Below are 21,318 nucleotides of genomic sequence, written 5' to 3'. Positions count from 1 at the left end.
AGCCAAGGGCAGGAGCTCACCTGAGGTCCCATGACAAATTCTTGGCCAAGGATGCAATGCCCTCTTTTCCTCAAAGGGGAACTGGGATTACCTCACCCTACTTCCACATCCCTCCCCTGGCTGTGGCGAGAACCAGGCACGGTAAGATTGCTTAGGCAGCTCATGCAGACAGCTCTTTCTCCTCCAGTCACACAGAGCGTACCTAAATCCCAGGTGTCCTCCCTAACCACTTCCCAGTGGGGACCGAAGAAGAACCACTCTCCCCAACCGTGTCCTCATCCTCTTGGGCTCCTCCCCTGGGACTTCCCCTGCATTTCCAAACTCCCAAACTGCCAACTTCCTCAACACCTGAGCCATAAACCTAAAAGTCAGCCAATATTTCCTTCTCTCCCTCAGTTCCCACACCCAACAGAACTTTAATCCAGTTAATTCATCCTAAACATCCCTTGACTCTGTCCATTTTCTTCTGTCCTGGTCCAGGTCACCCTCACCCTTCACCTGTATCATTGATCTTCCCACCTCTAATCTTTCCCTTTCCAATCTTTTTTTCTGCATAGTGACAGCTCAGGGGATCTTTCCCCACTTAGTATCCTTCCCTGGATCCCTATTGTCTTTGAAATACAACAAAGCCAAAATTCCTTGTTGTGATTTTCACAGTCTGCCCCAATCTGGTCATTGGCTACCTTTTAGTTTCACACCCTTCCATTAAAAACAAACAAACATAACATAAAACATAACATAACATAACAACATAACATAACATAACATAACATAACATAACATAACATAACATAACATAACACTGCAAGGTAGGATCATGATTCCCCCTTCTACTAATGTGGACCCTGAGGCTCAAAGAACTTAGAGAAGTTGCCAGTGATGGAGCCACAATTTAAATCCACATCTATATGACTCAGAAGCAATTTGCTCTACCCTGACTACATCCGTGCCAGGTGCCTACCAGAATCCTTGCTCCTTCAGACTTGCAGCTCCCTTTCCATCCCCCCAGCCATCTGGAGTGCTCAGCCTCCAGCTCTATCTCTCCCATTATCTCCACATGGCCCAATGGCCCCAGTCCTGGAAGGCCCAGGTCAAACTTTGCCTCCTCTGTGAAGCTTTCCCTGTATCCAGCTGGAGTCAGCTTCTCCTACAGCACTCTACCTTGCACCGCTCCTAAGGCCCAGGTCACTCAGTGCCTCATTACTTGTGTTCACGTCTTAAGAATGGACATGAGCAGCACAATGCAAAAACATGGACTTCAGCGTCAGACAGACCTGGGGACAAATCTCAGCTCAGCCACTTACTCATTCTGTGATCTTGGACAAGTGATTTAACCTCCCTCAGCCTCAGCTTTCCCATCTATACTATGGGGACAATGGTATTACCTTGCATAGCAGTTGGAAGGAATTTAGAGACAATGTATGTGTAGTGTCCCAGAAAGGGCCTGGTGCATAGTGGGCTCTTAGGAAATGGTGGCATTATCTTCCCTCTATAAGTCATCAAGGACAGGGTCCCAAGGGTTATTGCTGTCTCCCATGAAGGGCCCAGACTGGGGCTTTTCATAGGGTTCAGGAAATGCTGGCAGCATGCCCGAGTGATGGAAAGCCTGAGTGCCCAGACTCTGAGGCTTGGACTCTGCCAGGTCTATGGAACAGGTATATACCACCTAATGCCCACTCTCCATTCAAGAGTGGGGGAGTGGAGGAGGGGGCAAGGGGCGTCCCCCAGAGCACTGATGAGCTCCATCTCTCCAGAAACCCAGACGGGGAGGCAGCTGCCATGGAAACCACTGCTGTCACATGTGCTTGTCACTCTAGGTTCCAGAGAGAAATTCTCAGGATCTATTTAAGAACTAATAAAATAATGATGGTCTTGCTCACCCTCACTGCACCCCACCCCAGGCTTCTACCCCTCTCTCCTTCTCCGCTGCCATAGTCCTCCCTGCCTTTCCTGTGTTCCCTTCCTGACCCCTTATCCCTTCATTTCCCTCCCATATCCACCAGCATTTCTCTCTTTCCTTGCCCCTTTCTGGGTCTGTCTCTTTCTCTCATCATTTCTGTCTTCTTGTGTCTCTTCATCTGTCCTTGTTTCTCTGCTCTCCATGGCTCTGTCTCTTGGTCTCTCCTCCACAATCACAGGTGGCCATGCCCAGGGACGGTTCCCGTTCCTCCTGGTCCCTGGTCCCGGCCAATCCAGACCTGTCCAGCTCGCCCTGATCTGCTTGGATTGATCTGTCATCCCCTCTAGACTGCAGCCTGAGTCCTGTCGGTGTCTCGGCCCCCACCCACAACCTGGTACACTGCAGGGGCTCCACCACCAGCGGGTGGGTGTGTCAGAGCGTAAAAGTACCTGAGTCCTGGGTGGGAGGGGGATTGTGCTGGTTCAGGCTTGGCCTGTTTTTCTTTCCTTTCCTTTCCTTTTTTTTTTTTTAAATAAGCCCTCCCCACTCCCCCACCCCCAAATTTGATCCAAAGGAAATTGCTCAACTGTGACTGCCAGGGCGTTACCATGGTTACTGGGTAGCACTTGTGGCTATGGTAACAGGAAGCTGCCTGTTGTCTCGGCAACGAGCACATTGGTAGAGGATGGAGTGGCCCTGATTGGTGCAGAAACAGTGCATTTCCTGAAGGGAGGGGGTCAGATCATCACCTTCTCAGGCCAGATGGGCATCAGTACCCCTTCCTCCATGAACGGGAAGGCCGCTGTTCTTTCCTCCCGGCACTCAGCTGTCTGCCCCCAACAATAATTCCTCACATCCTACGCACCCAGCTCTTGGCAGTTTACAAAGACCTTTTGCGTCCCCATTATCTCATGTGATCCCCACAACACCCATGAGAGGAAGGTGAGATGGGGATTCAATCATGAATTCTCTCAGGGTGGTTGGGGGATGGGAGTGTGTGGGGGTGTATGTTGAAGTCACCTAGGAGCTTTTGCAAATTATACAATCCCCAGCTTGAGAGTCTGGTATGGTTCCCAGGTGATTCTTATCCACCCCTGATCAGGGAAACCCTGAATTAGAAGGTGAAATCAGTTGGTGGGGGAGGGGAAGAGTCAAGCTGCTTTCCAGGTTTCTAGCTTGGATGACTGGAAGGATCAGGTCCGGGCAAAAAGATAAGTTCTGGTGTGGGTGTGTTGAGTGGAAGATGCCAGTGGGACTTTCTAGTCACGATGTCCAGCAAGTAGCTGGGTACATGGGTCTGAAGCCCAGGAGGGAGACTGGGCTGGGGATGCAGAGCTCTGAATCAGCCCTGTGGGGATGGTAGCTGAGGCTGTGGGTGTGGACGAGACTATCCAGGAAGAATGGGAACAGCGGCATGAGGAGGGCCGAAGACGGTGCGCTGGAGAATGCCAGCATCCTCAAGGGAAGGGGGGCCCAGGGAGGGAACTGAGGGGGTGAGTGTAGAAACTGTGGCAACACAGAAGCTGGGGAAGGTTTTCCCGCATTTAACAAGCTGACTCTCAGAGAGGGTGGCTTACCCGACGTCATAGAACCGTGAAAAGGCAGAGTTGGGGTAGACAGCACTAAATCTGATTCCCAGATTGTAAATCATATAGAATTAAATTCTCAGTTTTAGAACAAAACACAGATCTTCAGTATCAATTCAACCTTCCTACCCAAATCATCACCCTAAGCCTTTAAGGAGGTCCAGGAGCCAGATGGACAGGCCTCAGGTGGTCCCAGCCCAGAGCCCAAAGCAGAATCTCTTTAGCCACCACGGTCCATCCTGGCTTGCCACCAAGCTTCCTATCACCCCACCCTTCACGTTTCAGCACCTTCTGAATTCCCCAGTTTAAGGAAAAATCTTGGAGAAAATCTATATCCCATCGTGAGAGTGGTGGAGTACAAAGTTCAAAGGGGCCAGGGCTTAGATCCTGAGGCATCCAGGGGAGAGGAGAAGTTGGGTGCCAGGACCAGGCAGTCATGCTGACTGAGTGTGTTGGTCCAATGTCTTTCAGATGAATCGTCCGATCCAAGTGAAGCCGGCTGCCAGTGAGGGCCGAGGAGGTAACTTCCCTATGTGATAACCCTCAGGGTATCACCCATGTAGGGCATGGTGGGCCTACTCCTCGAGTCAGTCCTACCCACGGTTTATTACTAGAGCTTCCTTGGGTTGGGGAAAGGGGGTCCCAGAGTTGCTCAGCACCAGAAACAGCTCAGTCTTCCCAGCCCAGACTGAGGAGGGATAGGGTCCCAGGGTCCCTAGACTCAAAAAAGGCAGGAAGAGCCTAAGAAGATGCTGGAGTTAAAGGAAGGGGGCTCTCATCACCTTGCCCTGGAGAGAGTTCATTCCCATTTTTTCAGGTGGAGCTTCTAGATGTTTGAAAAACCAGGCTGGAATTATTCTCTTTTTTCATATTCTTCTGATCAGAGAGGACTCAGTCCACTCTGGGTTGGGGTCACTCATTTCTTCACTGAAATTGCCTGGTTACTTATGGTTAAAGATGAGTCTGGTAAGACAGACTTTGCAGGCCATATGAAAGAATTTGACTTCGTACTGAGGACAATGGCAAGTCTTCAAAGGTTTGTTTTTTTTTTAGCAGCGCTGTTTCCTGGTGCAGAAAGACCAATGCTCCTTCAGAACAGGAGGGGCAGAAAGCCTGTGCTTTTTGACAACCAGCGACATTCCAGCCAGCTTCCATACTGGAAAAGTGATGCTAGCTTCTGGTGTCAGTTCTTTGCTGTCTCTGTCACCCTTGGGTCTTATATCATTCCAGGATATCTGCCTATAGCCCTGGTGTCTGCTGACTCTCTCCCTTGGATAAGACTCTCTCCCTGCCTTACCCAGGATCAGTCATGGTGTTGTTAGGTGGAAGAAGCTGCCCACGATCAGGGAGAGAATGGAACCCAATTGACAGGCCTTTATTAACTCCTACTAATTCTGCACATCCTCTCAGACTTCATGCTCACTGTCTATACCCTCAAGGGGTTCTGGTAGCTTCATGGGTCCATCATGGAGTTCTTTCCTCCATGAAATCCTTCCTTTATCTTTTTAGATTATCTGACCTCTGGTTTCTGATTCTCAATTTGAGGTCAAGATGTTATCACTTCTACTTTGCCTTGAAGAGATATTTCCAAGTTTCCTCCTCCCCTTCACACAGGTATCCTCCTTTTCCACCTCATTCTTTCCAGACAGGTTTTTGAGAAGTTCCAGCCTTCATACAGAACCTCTGGTTCACTCATCCCAAGAATATCTGCTTTTTTGGGAAGCTCTGTTAGGCATCAGGTCCGTTACTGGCCATTGTTGGCCATCTTCTAAGCCTTGTCCACAAACATTAACTACTCCCACAGCTCAGAGGCCAGTTTAGAGTACCTGAATGAGCTAAGAAGCAGACAGGTTGAGCTGTAGTTTATTCAACCATCCAACCAACATCTTCTGGGTAACTTACTCCACATTAGGAATAGAGATGTGAGCAAAGCCGACCTGGCATCTGGCCTCATTGAACTCTGGAGCTGTGAGGTGATAGTAAACAAGGGGTTACTATTCAGTGTGATCAATGCTTTTCAAGTCCTGGAGGGATCGTGGGCACAATACCAAGGGAGCACCTATCTTATTCTGGGAGGTCAAAATGGACTCCCCGAGGTAGTAATACTCAAGCTGAGATCTCAAAGATGAACAAGGAGTCAAAGAGAAAGGAGGGGAGGGGGAGCATGAGCTTAGGCAAAGGAAAATGCATGCACAGAGTTCAGAACATGATGCAACTTGGATCTGGTTCAGGAACTAAGTCCACTGTGCTGGGGGCACTCTTGCTGTTTGGAGTCCAGCATATCTTGTTGGGGTGAGGGCAGCTGTACAAAGGAGGCCTCCGATGATGCTTCTGCTTGGCATAGTTCATATGTCCTCATCATCTGGGTCCCATGCAGTGGCATCAGCCACTGATGCCACATTATGAGTTTTATCATTCCCCCCCCTTTTTTGCACAGAGTTTTCAGGTGTCAGGTCATTGACAAATTCTGTACCTGCGGCAGCTCACTTATAGACACCTGTTCACATTCAGAGCAGCTCAAGAGAGCAGGAAAAGGAAATCTAGTTGAAAAGAGGTCTGCCTGGCAGTACGATTCATAATTTGAGTATTTATGTGTTGCACAGATATTTCTTGACAAGTGATGGCTCTTAATGAGTATATACTGCAAAGGCATCCATGAATAATCCTTCTTGCAGGTTTCGATGACCAGATCTCTCAATTCTTTCCTGCTCCCACTCAGAGTCACCAAATGTTCCCTGCCACATTTTCAGGAGAGAGGAGGCATATGTAATAAGTCTTGCAAAAACAGTTGGCCTTTACAATTTATAAGTATTTAACTACCAACCGATCTGTGTTAGATAATCTTGTTACTAATCAAAATGTGCTCCTTTTCTTCAATGTTATATATTTCTTCTAAAGTGAGTTCAGCTTTCTGCTGAATTTTATTTTATTTTATTTTTTAAAAAGATTTTATTTATTTATTTGACAGAGAGAGACAGCCAGCGAGAGAGGGAACACAAGCAGGGGGAGTGGGAGAGGAAGAAGCAGGCTCCCAGCGGAAGAGCCTGACATGGGGCTCGATTCCAGAACTCCAGGATCATGCCCTGAGCTGAAGGCAGACGCTTAACGACTGAGCCACCCAGGCGCCCCTCTGCTGAATTTTAACACAAACTAATGCTTTAGAAACTCAGCTTTTAAAATGGTATTGAATTTTGCTTTTTGAAATGTAACATTTGACACCAGTATGGAACAGCTTGCCCTAGTCAAGTCTTATCTCTATGATCCCAAACATTCAACAAACCTTCAGATTCAATGGTCACACCTGTCCTAGTATATTTAAGCCTATAAGCTTGCATGTGTTTTTATTATTCCTGAAATTAAATCCCTTAGTTTACAGTTGATTAATACTGATTCCTCTATCTTTTAAGAATACTGGTATCAATGCAGACATAATCTAAAGGGTATCAAGGCAAACAGTAGAATCTTCCAAGATTCCACCATTTTCTTCTGGAAGGGATTATTAGATTCCCCTTGCCCCCCATAAAACAGGGATCTCCAACTCAAATACTACAGGAGCCAACGAGGTAACTTTAAATGGATGAGACTGTCATGATTTAATTACAATTTATAATTTAATTAAATTAAATGTTGGCAACTGATTACACTTTTAAAAGCTGACCAGCGCCGCAAGAACTTAACCAAACTTATCAGTTATGCTTCTTTGGCCCAAGGACTTCCATTTCTTCCCATCTGCACAGAGGAGGAATCTATTGTGCACACGTGAGCTTTTTAATGACAATAGTTACTGTACATTCTCTCTCTTGAATTTTGATGCCAGTGCAACAGAGTAGTTTTTCTCTTATTTTTAATCAGTAGACATGAGGTTTAGGGTTGGAATAACCTATGTTTTAAACACGCTGTATGTTGTATTACTTTGAGAAGTTGTTGGTAACACTCGTACATTCAACGCTTACAATGCAATAATAGTAGCAACCCAACAGGATCTGCCTGATAGAAGGTGCTGGGTCCTCCTCTCCCGTGGCATCCTCTGCAACCTTAATGATACTCAGAGTGTTAGATGTGCATCCGCGTCTTCATGGACTATGTTATAGCAGCCTTTTCATGATCTCACTTATGTTCCCATAAATTCTGCAGCTAAGTTTCATGCTGTTCATGTCCTCTACACGCCATGCCTATATTTTACATTCCATGGGATTGAGCAGTATTCTTAAAGGAAAATGCACCTCGTTTTCCAAAAGAAAATAATATCCCAATTATAGTAAAGGCACCCATTTCTACGTCAAACCAACATAGTGCCAGAAACTTTTCTCCTCAGCATTTGGATTTATTTGCATGTAAACATTAAACTGTTTGCCTGGATAAAAATTCAAGGGTCGTGTAATTCAAAATGTTAACATCAAATTATATGAGGTCAGAGCTAGGGATCCCCAAATCCTTCAGACAGTGGTCACTAAATAAGTCCATTTTACTTGCTGTTCAGCATGGAGGCTGTGGTTGATTTTTCCTAACTTGCATGATCTCTACTATGGAAGCACAAAAAATAAGTTTAGTTGTAGGTACCAGGAAAAGTATTTTTTAGTCCTGAGGCAAAATTTTCAAAATCACTGAAACTCCTGTATATTTTTCCTCTCTTTCAAATTTCATAACATAAAATTAATAAATTCATAAATCACAATAGCCATTGCTCCCCTTGTTCTATTCTCCAACTTTGCTGGTATTTTTTTACCGAGCACATATTTATGTTTCCAGGGTGCCTGAGGTACAGATATTGGTTAAGTAATCAACCCATGCACTCTTTCCACTTTAGTTTTATTAAACTTAAAAAATATTCTGTGAAGTGAGGCATCTCTTTTTTAATCTTGAAGTTGGGCTTAACTGAAGAGACCAATTATCTGTTATCACATCAACCCTCCCTCCTATCACCATCCTATAATTAATTGTTCAGGTAATTTCTAACTGAATTTACATGGTTTCGTTTAAATATCAGCCCGGATTTTGAATAATAATAAATATATCTAATTATCGAACTAGGTGAGCCATGTTTTCCAAATTCCGGGATTCTACTTCATTCAGTGTTGAACAACTAAACTTTGAGTTAAAGTTAAATTTTGAGCTAGAATTGTCAGAATTTCATAATAGTGGGGCATATTCGCTGACCTAAATCAGACATGGATCTTAGCTACAACTGTTCTGCTGGTCCGTCGACACTCATATCTGTCTTCGATCCTTATATTTACTTAATTCTAAAAAGTATTCTTCCAGTGAAGAACTGACTGGGTAAGTTTCACAGTACTGCTTAGGACTACTCAAGTTAAGGTTTCACTTCCTGAAATTAATTCTACCTCCGAAGGTAAAGGGAGGTGCTTTCCTTCAGCTTGACTCAGAGCAGATTACCCAAAGATGATTGTTAACGCTTTTAGGTCATGGCAATGGATAATCCTCTAACAAGCCCTTCAGGTACAGGTCTACAGCCTGCAAACGGAAAATGAAATCTAGAGGCTGAGATTCTTTTCTCTCAGGGGAACCTGGAATCTCAGACTTGGTCTACCTTTCTTCCGTACTTCCTGGTTCTTCTGGATCAGGATGAAGGGACAATAGAGTCTCTGTTCTTCCTTGGTCTATGTACTTATTTTTCAGCCCTCCTTAAAGCCTCCTTCATTTTTAAAAATTATAGTAAAATAGGCATAACATAAACTTTATCACCTTTACCATTTTTAAGTGTACAGTTCAGTAGCGTTAAGTATATTTAGTGTTGTGCAACCTATCTCCAGAATTTCATCCTCTTACAAAGCTCAAAATCTGTACCCATTAAATAAACCCTTTTCCCCCACCAGCCCCTGGTAACCATCATTCTACTTTATTTTCTATGAATTTGACTTCTCTAGATACCGCATGTAAGTGAAATCATACATCTTTTTGTCACTGGCTGATTTCACTTAGCATGATGTCCTCAAGGTTCATCCATGTTGTAGCATGTGTCAGATTTTCCTGCCTTTTAAAGGCTGAATAATATCCCATTGATTGTATGTACCACATTTTGTTTATCCATTCATTGGTTGAAAGACATTAGAGTTGCAACCACGTTTTAACTATTGTGAATAATGCTACTGCGACATGAGTGTACAAATATCTCTTTGAGGCTCTGCTCTCAATTCTTTTGATTATAATACCCAGAACTGGTATTGCTAGATCATATGATAATCCTGTTTTTAATTTTGGAGGGAGCTGTCATACTGTTTTCCATAGTGGCTGGACATTCCCACCAGCAGTGCACAAAGGTTTCAATTTCTCCACATTCTTTCCAACACTTGCTATTTTCTTCTTCTTTTCCTTCAACTTCTCCTCCTCCTTCTACTCCTTCTTTTTCTTCCCCTTCTCTTCCATCATCTCCTTGTCCTCCTTCTTCCCTCCTCCTTCTACTTTTTCTTCTCCTTCTTCTTCTCTTTCTCCTCCTTCTCCTCCTCCTTCTTCTTCTTCCCCTCCTCCTCCGCCTCCATCTCCTCCTCCTCCTTTTCCTTCCTCTCGTCTTCTTTTTCTCCTTCTTCAACAGTCATCCTGATAGGTATAAAGTGATATTACATGGTGGTTTTAATTTATACTTCCTTAATGATTAGTAATGTTGAGCATCTTTGCATATGCTTCCTGGTCATTTGTATACCTTTCTTGGAGAAATGCTTATTTAAGCCCTTTGCTCACTTTTTAATGGGATTATTTGGGGTTTTTTTTTTTGTTTGTTTGAGTTGTAGGAGCTCTTTATTCTGGATATTACTCCCTTATCAGATACATGATTGGCAAATATTTTCTCCCATTCTGTAGGTTGTCTTTTCATTCTGAGTGTGTCCTTTGATGCAAGGAAGTTTTACATTTTGATGTAGTTCAATTTATCTATTTTTACTTTTGTTGCCTGTGAGTTTGGTGTCACATCTAAGAAATCACTGCCAAATGCAAGGTCATGAAGTTTTTCTCCTGTTTTCTTCTAAGAGTTTTATAGTTTCAGCACTCATGTTTAGGTCTTTGATTCATTTTGTTAATTTTTTTTTAAAGATTTTATTTATTTATTTGACAGAGATAGAGACAGCCAGCGAGAGAGGGAACACAAGCAGGGGGAGTGGGAGAGGAAGAAGCAGGCTCCTAGCGGAGGAGCCTGATGTGGGGCTCGATCCCAGAACGCCGGGATCACGCCCTGAGCCGAAGGCAGACACTTAACCGCTGTGCCACCCAGGCGCCCCCATTTTGTTAATTTTTGTATATTGTGCAAAGTAAGGGTCCAATTTCATTCTTCTGCATCCACTTTTCTCAGCACCATTTGTTGAAAAGACTGGCACTCTTGTCAAAAATCATTTGACCATATATGTAAGGGCTTATTTCTGGCCTCTCTATTCTATTCCATTGGTCTGCGTGTCTTTCTGCCAGGGTCACACTGCTTGATTACTGTAGCTTTGTAGTAAGTATTGAAATCAGAAAGTGTGAGATCTTCAATTTTCTTCTTTTTCAAGATTGTCTTGACAATGGTTTCTTGAGATTCCATATGAATTTTAGGATGGATTTCTCTATTTCTGAAAAAATGCCATTGGGATTTTAATAGAAATTGCATTAAATCTGTAGATTTCTTTGGGTAGTAGTGATACCTAACAATGTTAAGTCTTTCAATCCATGAACACAAGATGTCTTCCATTTGTGTCTTTAATTTCTTTCATCAGTGTTTTATAGTTTTCAGGATATCCGTCTTTTGCCCCCTTGTTTAAGCTTATTCCTAAGTATTTTATTCTTTTTGATGCTATTATAAGTGGAACTGCTTTCTTTTCTTTTTTTCCTTAAAGATTTATTTATTTATTCATGAGAGGCAGAGAGAGAGAGAGGCAAAGGAGGGAGAAGCAGGCTCCCTGCAGAGCAGGGAGCCTGATGCGGCACTCGATCCCAGGACCCTGGGATCATGACCTGAGCCGAAGGCAGACACTTAACTGAGTGAGCCACCCAGGCCCCCTGGAACTGCTTTCTTAATTTCCTTTTCGGATTGTTCCTTGCTAGTGTATAGAAACACAAGCAATTTTGTTTGTTGGTTTTGTATTCTGCAGCTTTGCTGGATTTATTATTTCTAACAGGTTTTGGGTTTTTTTGTTTGTTTTTGTTTGTTTGTTTGTTTGTTTTTTGGAATTAAAGCTCTTCTTGCTGCTTACCAGATCAGGCCAGAAGACTGTTTGCCCTGGATATTTCCTCACTGACTTTCCCAGGCTTCCTTGGCTCCTTATGTCGGAGTCATTACTAAGAACATCAGGGGAAAGATGCTTTGCTCCATATGCTGCCACCAGCAGGATCCCCTGGGTTGGTATTTGGACTGAAAGGTGGATGAGTATTTTTAGGATGTATTTGAAGGTTGGTACCCCAATGCAGAAACCTCATTCCTACACTGTCCCTACAATCATGACATCCCACCAACTGGAAGGTGAATGAGTGTGAAAGGCCTAGAAGCTAGAAACTCGGGCCCTTCAGGAATTCCTTTGGGCCGACTTGAGGCAGAGCCTCCTTCCTCAAGCAGCATCTTGGTGCCTTTCCTGAGGAAGAAGGAATGGACTGACTCTGACTCTGGGCTCTCAATGCCATCATTTGCTGCATTAGAATCCCTAACCTATATGACCAGCTAGCTGCACAAGGCAGCTTTATGGAGCTGGGCCTCTGGGGCTCAAACGACTTGGTTTGGGTTCAAAAAGCGTTTGGTAGAAGGGCAACGCATACACATTAGTTGACTAAAGGAGAGTGCAGTTATACCATTCACATGTGCTTCTATCCAACTATGTCCAATTCCTTCCAGTCCGGGAAGGCTGAGCCTCCTTATTTGATATTCCCGTCTTTCCAGGGGATGACTGTATTCAGACATTTCTGACCCACCTCTTATAGAATCCTCTCTTTACCGAACTGGTAGAGTTTGAACTAGAGGAAACTGAATTACGTGGGCTTAAATCCCATCATCATGTCTCTCTGGGGGAATTGATCAGCTCTTAGCACCTTCAGGGCTGTATATTTAGGGACTACCCTTAGGAGGTCTAGCCTGTACTTATCTTAGACAGGTCTCCTGAGAAACTTATCCCACCATTTCAGGATCACCTGAAACTCATGGTCATTGTGACCTTGATCATCCTGCTGTCAAACATCATCAAGCTCCTGCAAAGTAGCAAAGAGAATACCAGCATTCAAGGCAATACCTGTGAAACAGGCAGTACGGAGCCCAGCCTATAACCTAGCCTCATTTCAGTTTCAAATTCTGTATAACCCAGTAGTCCAGGACCATAGGGTCAGTAACTTCTCATGGAGATTAAAATTCTTGACTTGGCACTGGAAAAGAAGGATCAGGGAATTTCATGGTCTGTGGCATGAGCTTGACCTAACCACCATCAGTGGGAAAGAGCAACAAGAGGAAGGGCAGATAAAGGATCAGACCACTGTCCACACAATCCTATTTCCTGTCTTGGGGGCTCCACCTCAGTCTTGACATTTCTCTTCCTACCTAGGGCTACCTGGATGCTGGTCCCTGTGGCGTGATATCTTCCCTAGGTGCCATCATCATCTTGCTGCACTATTAATTAGGGCATTATGAAGCCCTCTTTAAGCCTTGGGACTCTGGAGGCCACAGGATCTTCTCTAGCCCCTCTTGGGCCTCTGACAGACACATTTAGTGTCATAGCTCAGAACAATGACACAGTCTTCTGACGTTTGATTCCCTGACCAAATGCAGCCTGTCTTTCAATGTCAAGGCAAAGCCACTAGCAGACTGATCAAGCAATTTTTTCTTTATCTTCTTGGTTTCCTGAAGAGGGTGATCTCTGATCCCTCTTCCTATTCCATGTGGAACCCTATTCACTATCTTTTAGGTCAGTGGTTTTTAAAGGACTTTCCTTGCAACCCGTTTTAGGGGGTACTAGGAGAAGATGAAGCAAAAGGAATTTCAGCCCCACCCCCACTTCCCACCTTTCTGGTTTCAGTCAGAGCGGTTCTCTTTGTCTCTCATTTTTTAGCTTCATCCTAATATTTTTGTTAGAACAACAGATTCCACAGCCTTTTTAAAAGCTTGGGAAACCAGTGATCTGTCCAAAAGCACTCTTCTGTGGCTAACACTCCCAGAAATGAAGCACATCCACCCATTATACTGTCACCACATCAGGTCGGCACTTCCTCTAGGATTCCAGCCACAAGTACATTACCCATCCCTTCCCCCTTGGGATCACTGGGCAGTAATCCTCTGGAGAGGGGGCAGGATTCTGCTGAAACATATTCTGCCTGTCCCATTTAACCACAGCCCCCACCCTCCACAGACGTAGCATTGATAGATGCTTTGGGGTCCCTAGGCAGCCTAGACTGAACCCGACACCATCCGGGTAAAATACGGACACACACATAACCCTACTGGAACATCCCTCCTCTGCTAACTCCAGGCAGTCTGTTCTTCCGTTTCTTTGCCGCCCAGGCTTCAGTCTATGACCCTCACCAGCCTTGTCTCCCTTGCACTCAAGATCCAAGGATCCCCACTAGCCTAGCCAAACTTGTCAAGGAGTAAAGGAGTCGGGGATGGGTTTTCTTGGGCTCCAGGATCTGAAGGTGAAGCCTGAAGCCAGATTCTCACCCGCTCCTTCTCTCCCCACTTATGTTACCTACATGAAGCCACACCCTATTTCCGAGATGTATGTAGGTGCAGAAAGGAGGGCTTTGACAGCCAGCCATGTGACCTGGGCCCCTCTACCTGGGTTCCTGGACAGTGCTCCTGAGGCCTGACTTCCTAGATGTGCAGCTAAGCCCTGGTTTCTAGCCCCAGCTCTCCAGCTTTCTCCAAGGAACATACTTCCAGAGGAAGATGGAAAACAGGGAGGGATCAAACTTGTTCTCAGGTGGCCATCCAACTCTACAGGTAGAACTTGTCCTTCTGGAGTGTGAACACCCGGGGGAACAGAGCGGGAACACAAGGGAAGGCAGAAAGGAGGCAGTAGGGCTCAGTGAGGGCCCTGGAAGCTCAGTGAGGGAATGAGGTGGTGAAGGTGGGGGTTAAGGAAAGGAGTCAAGGGCTTAGCAAATGTGTGTGGGGGGGAATGCTAATGTTGGAGGCTCAGGAACCCAAGCTTCCTGCCCTCTTTAGGCCTTTGGGAGGGACACCAAAGTTGAGTTTGTTGCTAGGCTTAGAGATTCATCACTCCAGTACTCAACATCTGGAAATGAAGCAGTATGATGAGACAACTGTTTTCTGTGGTGTTTTTTGGCCCAGAGCCCTCCTTGATTTGGGCAGGAAGGGGCATTGATGGCACTGCCATCAGCCTGACTAGCAAAGGTGTGCTTCTTTTCTCCTAATCCAGTCTGAATACAAAGGACCCTCTCCCTGAATCGGGCTAAAATGGTCCAAAATTGCCTTTGCCAAACTTTCAGAACAGAAAGCTCAAACATATAAAAGATGCATATAGGGCTGTACCCAACCAAAGATATCAACTGAATCACTTTCCACAAGAGCAGCAATCAGTCTTTCTTGTTTTTTCCCGGGACCCAGGTTTTCATGGTGGATCTGGGTATGAGTTCTTTTCCTCCAGATCTGTCTGTAGATTATCGTGCTCCTCAAAGAAACCCAACCTTGTAGCCCCAGGGCCTTCTCACTCCCTATACCTCTTCCCAGAGCTGGACTGTGGTCAGCTACCTTCTTAAGCTCCTCTGGCTACTCTGGGTAGTCCAAGAGGACTTAGGGTCTCCAGGTCACTCCTGGATTTGTCCCCAGAGGACCGAAAGCTGTTTGTGGGGATGCTGGGGAAGCAGCAGGGTGAGGAGGACGTCAGGCGCCTGTTCCAGCCATTTGGCCATATCGAGGAGTGCACCGTCTTGCGGAGCCCTGATGGCACCAGTAAAGGTGACTTGAGCTGACCCTGGGATTTCCTGCCTCATTCTGGGCCGCATGACCCTTTGACCCCTATGGCCTGAGCCACCCAATCCTTCTATTCTGCCCCAGGCTGTGCCTTTGTGAAGTTCGGGAGTCAGGGGGAAGCTCAGGCAGCTATCCAGAGTCTGCATGGCAGCCGGACCATGGCGGTGAGGGCGGGCACCCGGGGCCCAGGGTGAGGCCAGTGGGGTGGGGACGGGCTTCTCCCCACGTGCGATCGGTGCCCCAGCAAAGGGCCTGATGGGCAAAGCGCTTGGCCTAGGGCCAGGGCTGGGGTCTGGACTGGTCACGGCGGCCTCCCCTGCCCTACCCAGGGCGCCTCGTCCAGCCTCGTGGTCAAACTGGCGGACACCGACCGGGAGCGCGCGCTGCGGCGGATGCAGCAGATGGCCGGCCAGCTGGGCGCCTTCCACCCGGCCCCGCTGCCGCTGGGGGCGTGCGGAGCCTACACCACCGCGGTAGGTGCCTGGACGCAGGGGACAGGGGCGCACACGGGCCTGTGGGCCCCGCCCGAGGTCGGGAGCCGGGGCAGCTGCCCGCTGCTGGGTCCTACACACCCGCCCTTCTTCCCTCCCAAAGATCCTGCAGCACCAGGCGGCCCTGCTGGCGGCGGCACAGGGCCCAGGCCTAGGCCCGGTGGCCGCAGTGGCGGCCCAGATGCAGCACGTGGCGGCCTTCAGCCTGGTAGCCGCGCCTCTGTTGCCCGCCACAGGTACTGCGCTCAGGGGCGGGGCTGGCGGCTGGGACCCCGCCGCGCAGGGCTGCGGCCTGACTCTCCGACTTCCTCCGCCTCCAGCAGCCAGCTCCCCGCCGGGCGGGGGCCCCGGCTCGCTTCCGGGTCTACCAGCGCCCATCGGGGTCAATGGATTCGGCCCCCTGACTCCCCAGACCAACGGACAGCCGGGCTCTGACACTCTCTACAATAACGGGCTCTCCCCTTACCCAGGTGGGCCCTCCGCTCCGCCCCGATCTCCCCGAAATGGAGTGGGGAGCGGGGGGATGGGGGGGAGGCGGCAACCGCCTTGGGAAGGGATTCCTCTTTCCCTGCCGCGTCTCACAACGTCGCTCCACCTCCCTGCCCGCCCGCCTTCACCGTGGGCCTCGCGCCCCTCTCTCCCCAGCCCAGAGCCCCGGCGTGGCTGACCCCCTGCAACAGGCCTACGCTGGGATGCACCACTACGCAGGTCTCACTTGGCGCTACGCGGCCTGGGGGGTTTGAAGGGCCCCAGAAAGGAATAGGGAGATTTGGGGGGGCGAGGGTGTTTAGGCTCTCTTCTGAGGAGTCGACCCTCCCATCCCCCCACCCCTGGGCCCAGAATGACCTAAGGGGTGAGGGTTACTTGGACTGGGCCGAATTGGTCAAAGGTGGCCAGGCAGATGGGGCCGTGCTTGGGGGATGGCTTTTGGGGGGTCACTGCCCACTCCCACCTCTGTCTCCAGCAGCCTACCCGTCGGCCTATGCCCCAGTGAGCACAGCTTTTCCCCAGCAGTCTTCAGCCCTGCCCCAGCAGCAAAGAGAAGGTGAGAGACAGGGGGCTGGAGATCAGGGCCTGGTGGGGCTCAACTCAGGGTCCCTCCCCTGAACCAGCCTGCTGCTGTTCCTGCAGGCCCGGAAGGCTGTAACCTCTTCATCTATCACCTGCCTCAGGAGTTTGGTGATGCAGAACTCATACAGACATTCCTGCCCTTTGGAGCTGTTGTCTCTGCCAAAGTCTTTGTGGACCGAGCCACCAACCAGAGCAAATGTTTCGGTGAGCTGAGTCCCATCCATGGGCCTCTCCCACTCCTAACTTTGAGATTTACGGCAGACCCTAAGCTTGTCCGTCCATAAGTCAATGGCTCTCAGAGACTGAGGGTATGGTGCAATGCAGGCTCACAGGCCCAGCCCTAGAACAAGTCTATTTCAGGTTCACCTGGGAAAGTCAGGTGTCTGGAAGATGTTCAGCCAGGTCAGGCTTAAGATCCTAGCAGGGCAGGAAGAATATAGATCTGAGGCCAGAGATCCCCTCTAACCCCAGCTGCAGTTTAGAGGACCAGAATGACAGCTGTAGAGGGAGGGAATCAACCCCTGCCAGGGAAAGACAGGGAAACACCCCAACTAGCACACTCCCCACCCCCAACACACTCTCAGAATTGCCTCTGTCCTTCCAAGAATGACACTTTAGGACACTTAGGCTGTCTGCCTATGTAAGTATGAGTGTGTGTTTGTGTGTGCGTGTGCACGTACAAACAATGGAGGTTGGAGGGGTATATGTTTGTAACTGGCCTGAGAAGACAGGGACGGAAGAGGCTGGTCAGAGAGAAGGGAGGCCCTGCCAGGCAGAGTTCCCAGCTGACCTCTCTGCCCGCACCCCCTAGGGTTTGTTAGCTTTGACAATCCAACCAGTGCCCAGACAGCTATCCAAGCCATGAATGGCTTTCAAATTGGCATGAAGAGGCTCAAGGTCCAGCTAAAGAGGCCCAAGGATGCCAATCGGCCTTACTGATCTTCTCTCACTGACCAGCCACAGAAAGGTAAGTCCATGGGGGACCCCAGGCAGATGGGGCTGGAGGGATGGAGGCCCCATCAGCTTCGATGTTCCTTTTGAGATGTTAGGAGCACCCACCTCTGAAAAAGTCTGGGAGAGAAGAGCCAGAAGTTAAGGAGGAATCCTCAGTTGGAGACTTCGTGTTTCTCCTTCGGTCCTAGAATGGAGAGAAATTAGACTACGTCCTGCCCCCACAGTCTGGGAGAGACAGTCACGGCAAGATCTAACCAGTTAGTTCTCCTCCAGAGATAGCCACAGCGGACCGTGGGAGTAGAAGAGCTGTGGGCACGGGGGGACAAGGGGGTGGAGGATGAGGCTAGAAAAGTTGTGAAGTCTCATGAGTTTGGGCTTTATCCTGAAGATGGTAGGGAACCATCGGGGAGTGTAAGCAAAGAGGGGAGAAGATTGCAGGGGCTGGGCCGATGGCAGGGAACCTGGAGATGAGACAAGCAAATAAACTAAAGAAGCAGGATCTGCAGGGCCTGGTGGGTGATTGGGAGAGAGACGACGAGCTCCCTTAGGTTTCTGGCAGGGCCAGCTGCCTGCACCTTCTAGAGATCTGCTGTCTCTGGAGGTCCATGTGGCCCGGCTTCACTGGCACTACCCCAAGGAGCCTTTGGAGGAGGGTGTGGGGCTGGAGTCATCTTCCCAAGAGACCCCGAGGTCACTTCAGTGGACCAGGCTGCTGCCTTGCCCCTGCGGCGGCTCTGCTCCTCAGGAAGAGGGGTCCAGCCACTCACCTGAGAGGTCACTGCTGGGGCAAGCCGCTCTTCCTGTCTTGCCCTCCAGAGTGACTTTTGCTTTTTTACATTTTCTCTTTCCTCTCTCCTTATCAACAAATACCCAACACCAGAAACTGAAGAGTGAGAAGAAAGGAAAAGAAAAGCACAGAAATGCTTGAGCAGCCCTTCCCGAAGGAGACGAGCCACAGACTGAGGTGGATCGGACCCCAGGCCGGCGTCTGGGGCTCAGGCCACATTATGGATTGTTTTCATCAAGTGGGTTGTCCTGTGCCTGTGGCATAGAGCGCAGGCTGGCAAGGCAGCTGGGGCTGGCTGAGGACTGACTGTCTAGGGGAACCAGCAGAGGGCCTTGGGGGTGCCAAGGGCTTCTCCACAAGGGAAGCCCAGATTTCCTTCTTTCAAAATCCTATCATTCCTTAGAGTTTAGGGACCAAAGGACTATTGCTTTTTTAAGAATATAAATATATCTATATAAATTAAAAGAAAGAAACAGAAAACAAAAACAAAAGAAAAGGGAAAAAAACCCACAAGAGAAACAGAAAGACAGTATAGAGTCTCATACAAGCTGCCTTTAATAACCCTAGGAGACAGGGTGAGGGAGACCCGTAAAAGCCCCAGACTAGGCAGAGGGAGGCTGTGGAAAGTGTTCTGTGTCTCATTCCCTCTTAAATTGTCCCCCCTTCCTGCCTTTTTTAAATAATTAAGGACTTAAGGTCTAGGCTCCCATGCAGGCCACAAAGAGAGGTATGGAAGCAGGGAACCCACAATCCCCAAACTCAGAGAACATCCCTGAAGCCAGGAGGAGCTCCGGCCTGCCCTGGCCTTTGCCATCCTGAGGGGCCCACTAGCCAGCAGGAGTGTCCTTCGTGACAGCCTTTCCCGTGGAACCACTGCTTCCCCAGACAGGAAGAAAGAGGGAGTTTTAACCACCCCAGCCTTTCCCCTCCCCATCCGGATAGACAGAGGCCCTGCCTTTGGCTGAGCCGAGACATCTCCTGTTTCCCCTCACCTTGAGCCAGCCCCAGTGTCCCCTTGCTCCAGGCCACCTTCTGTCTCCAAGTCTATGTTTGCCCACCTGTAAAGTAGATTCAGGATATACGTAGAGGGCTGTGACAACAGACTCGGAAGGTTTGCTACTGTATATACTGCCATTGAGAAGGGGATCATTTTCAATATGTAGAAGCTTCAGAATTTAGAGGTCCCTCTTTACCCAGGACCCGGGAGGGAAGTAGATGTTTTGCCAAAATACTTCTTCATTCCTTTAAAAAGTACATCTTTCCTATGCAAGAGTGTCTCACATGTGCTTATCCAAGGTGCTTCTAGATGGTGAGCAGTGTTCAGCTTAGAAGTGGTGTGTGCTCTGTCTGTCTGTCTTTGTCTATCTGTTGTATTCAGTGGGTGCCATATAAAGCTGATCAATGGTGGTGCTTCCTGCCTGCTTCTGTGAGATGGGCAAAAGATTCAGCTTAGAACACCATGACTCACCTTGCCTTGGTCAGCCTGTCCTGGGCCTGCAGGGCCTTGCACATATTTTTCCTAGGAGGCGAATTTCCCCTCCACCTCATAGACATGGATCAAAGTAGTATGGGACCCCAGCTGCGTGGAGGGCACTCTGATCCCCAGATGTCACTGAGGCTGGAGGCCTCTGATCTGCTATCACATCAGACAGTAAATGAAAGGATGGGGGTGGGGTTGGAGGGCTCCTCCTTCATAACAGTTTCTAAGAAAACTTGTTCCCACCTGTTCCTTTGTCTTTGACTCATTTTTGGAGGGAATGGGATGAAAAATAGATATGGTAATGACATTACCAGGTAAGGTGTAATGTATATCAACAAAATATTTCCAATCGAGAGAGGAAACAGGGTTGAGGGCATCATCGCACCAGCAGAACACTGACATGTAGACTGATCACTCTGGACACAGGTGGACGTGTGGAGCACACCTTCAAACAGATATTCACATGGTGGCAGAGAGGCCCTTCACCGCTAGGTGCTAAGCACTGTGCTAGGAGCTAGGGCTCAGGCACGTTATACGTGCTCAAAGTTAGTGGGAAAGACAGACCAATTAGGTAGTCATGATGGAAGGCCACATGGGGTCTATGATCACAAGCAGAAGAGTATCTAATTCAGACTTGATTGGGAAGGGAGGTCGGAGAAAGATTTCGTAAAGGAGTTGAAAGAAGGGTCTTGAAGGGTGCACTGGGACTTTGAACAAAGCCGTTTGGACAGCTGCACCATATTGATAAGTTATCTTTATCACCAAGAAATAATAATGATTACTGTGTATTCAGTGCCAGTTATGTGGGAGACAGTGGGCACGAGACAAGACCCTTTTCCCATTCCTATCTCTACCCTGAACCTTAACTCATTACCAAGTCATATCAAGACATTTGAACCAAAATAGCACTTCAAGTATTTTGCTTCATGCTTAGGGACTGACAGACTGTGTGTCAATGCTGCAGAGGGTAGCAGGGTCTAGAACAAGGGTTGGCAAACTGTGGCCTGTGGGCAAATCTGGCCTGCAACCTGTTTTTGTATGGCCTACAAACTAAGAATGGTTTTACATTTTTTAAAGGGTTGTAAAAATAAAGAAACAATGAGTATGAGACAAAGACCATATGTGCTCCCCCAAAACTAAAATATTTATCTGGTCCTTT

The 21,318-nt window shown here is 47.9% G+C and overlaps 1 protein-coding gene across 1 annotated transcript in view; it reads left to right on the top strand.

Moving 5' to 3' along the window:
- The window catches only part of CELF6 (CUGBP Elav-like family member 6), a 29,063-nt gene extending 8,655 nt beyond the window's left edge, over positions 1 to 20,408 (top strand). The window contains exons 3-13 of the mRNA XM_026478455.3: positions 3,958 to 4,006; positions 15,233 to 15,361; positions 15,461 to 15,540; positions 15,706 to 15,849; positions 15,971 to 16,103; positions 16,188 to 16,337; positions 16,513 to 16,575; positions 16,832 to 16,912; positions 16,999 to 17,142; positions 17,750 to 17,905; positions 18,773 to 20,408. Coding sequence (XP_026334240.1) covers positions 3,958 to 4,006; positions 15,233 to 15,361; positions 15,461 to 15,540; positions 15,706 to 15,849; positions 15,971 to 16,103; positions 16,188 to 16,337; positions 16,513 to 16,575; positions 16,832 to 16,912; positions 16,999 to 17,142; positions 17,750 to 17,877 — 1,101 coding nt within the window. The 3' untranslated portion in view covers positions 17,878 to 17,905; positions 18,773 to 20,408. The remainder of the gene's footprint in view (positions 1 to 3,957; positions 4,007 to 15,232; positions 15,362 to 15,460; positions 15,541 to 15,705; positions 15,850 to 15,970; positions 16,104 to 16,187; positions 16,338 to 16,512; positions 16,576 to 16,831; positions 16,913 to 16,998; positions 17,143 to 17,749; positions 17,906 to 18,772) is intronic.
- Positions 20,409 to 21,318: the final 910 nt, after the last annotated feature.

This window comes from Ursus arctos, unplaced genomic scaffold (assembly GCF_023065955.2).
Source record: "Ursus arctos isolate Adak ecotype North America unplaced genomic scaffold, UrsArc2.0 scaffold_28, whole genome shotgun sequence".
Classification (NCBI taxonomy): domain Eukaryota; kingdom Metazoa; phylum Chordata; class Mammalia; order Carnivora; family Ursidae; genus Ursus; species Ursus arctos.
This window is presented reverse-complemented; position numbering and strand designations above follow the sequence as displayed.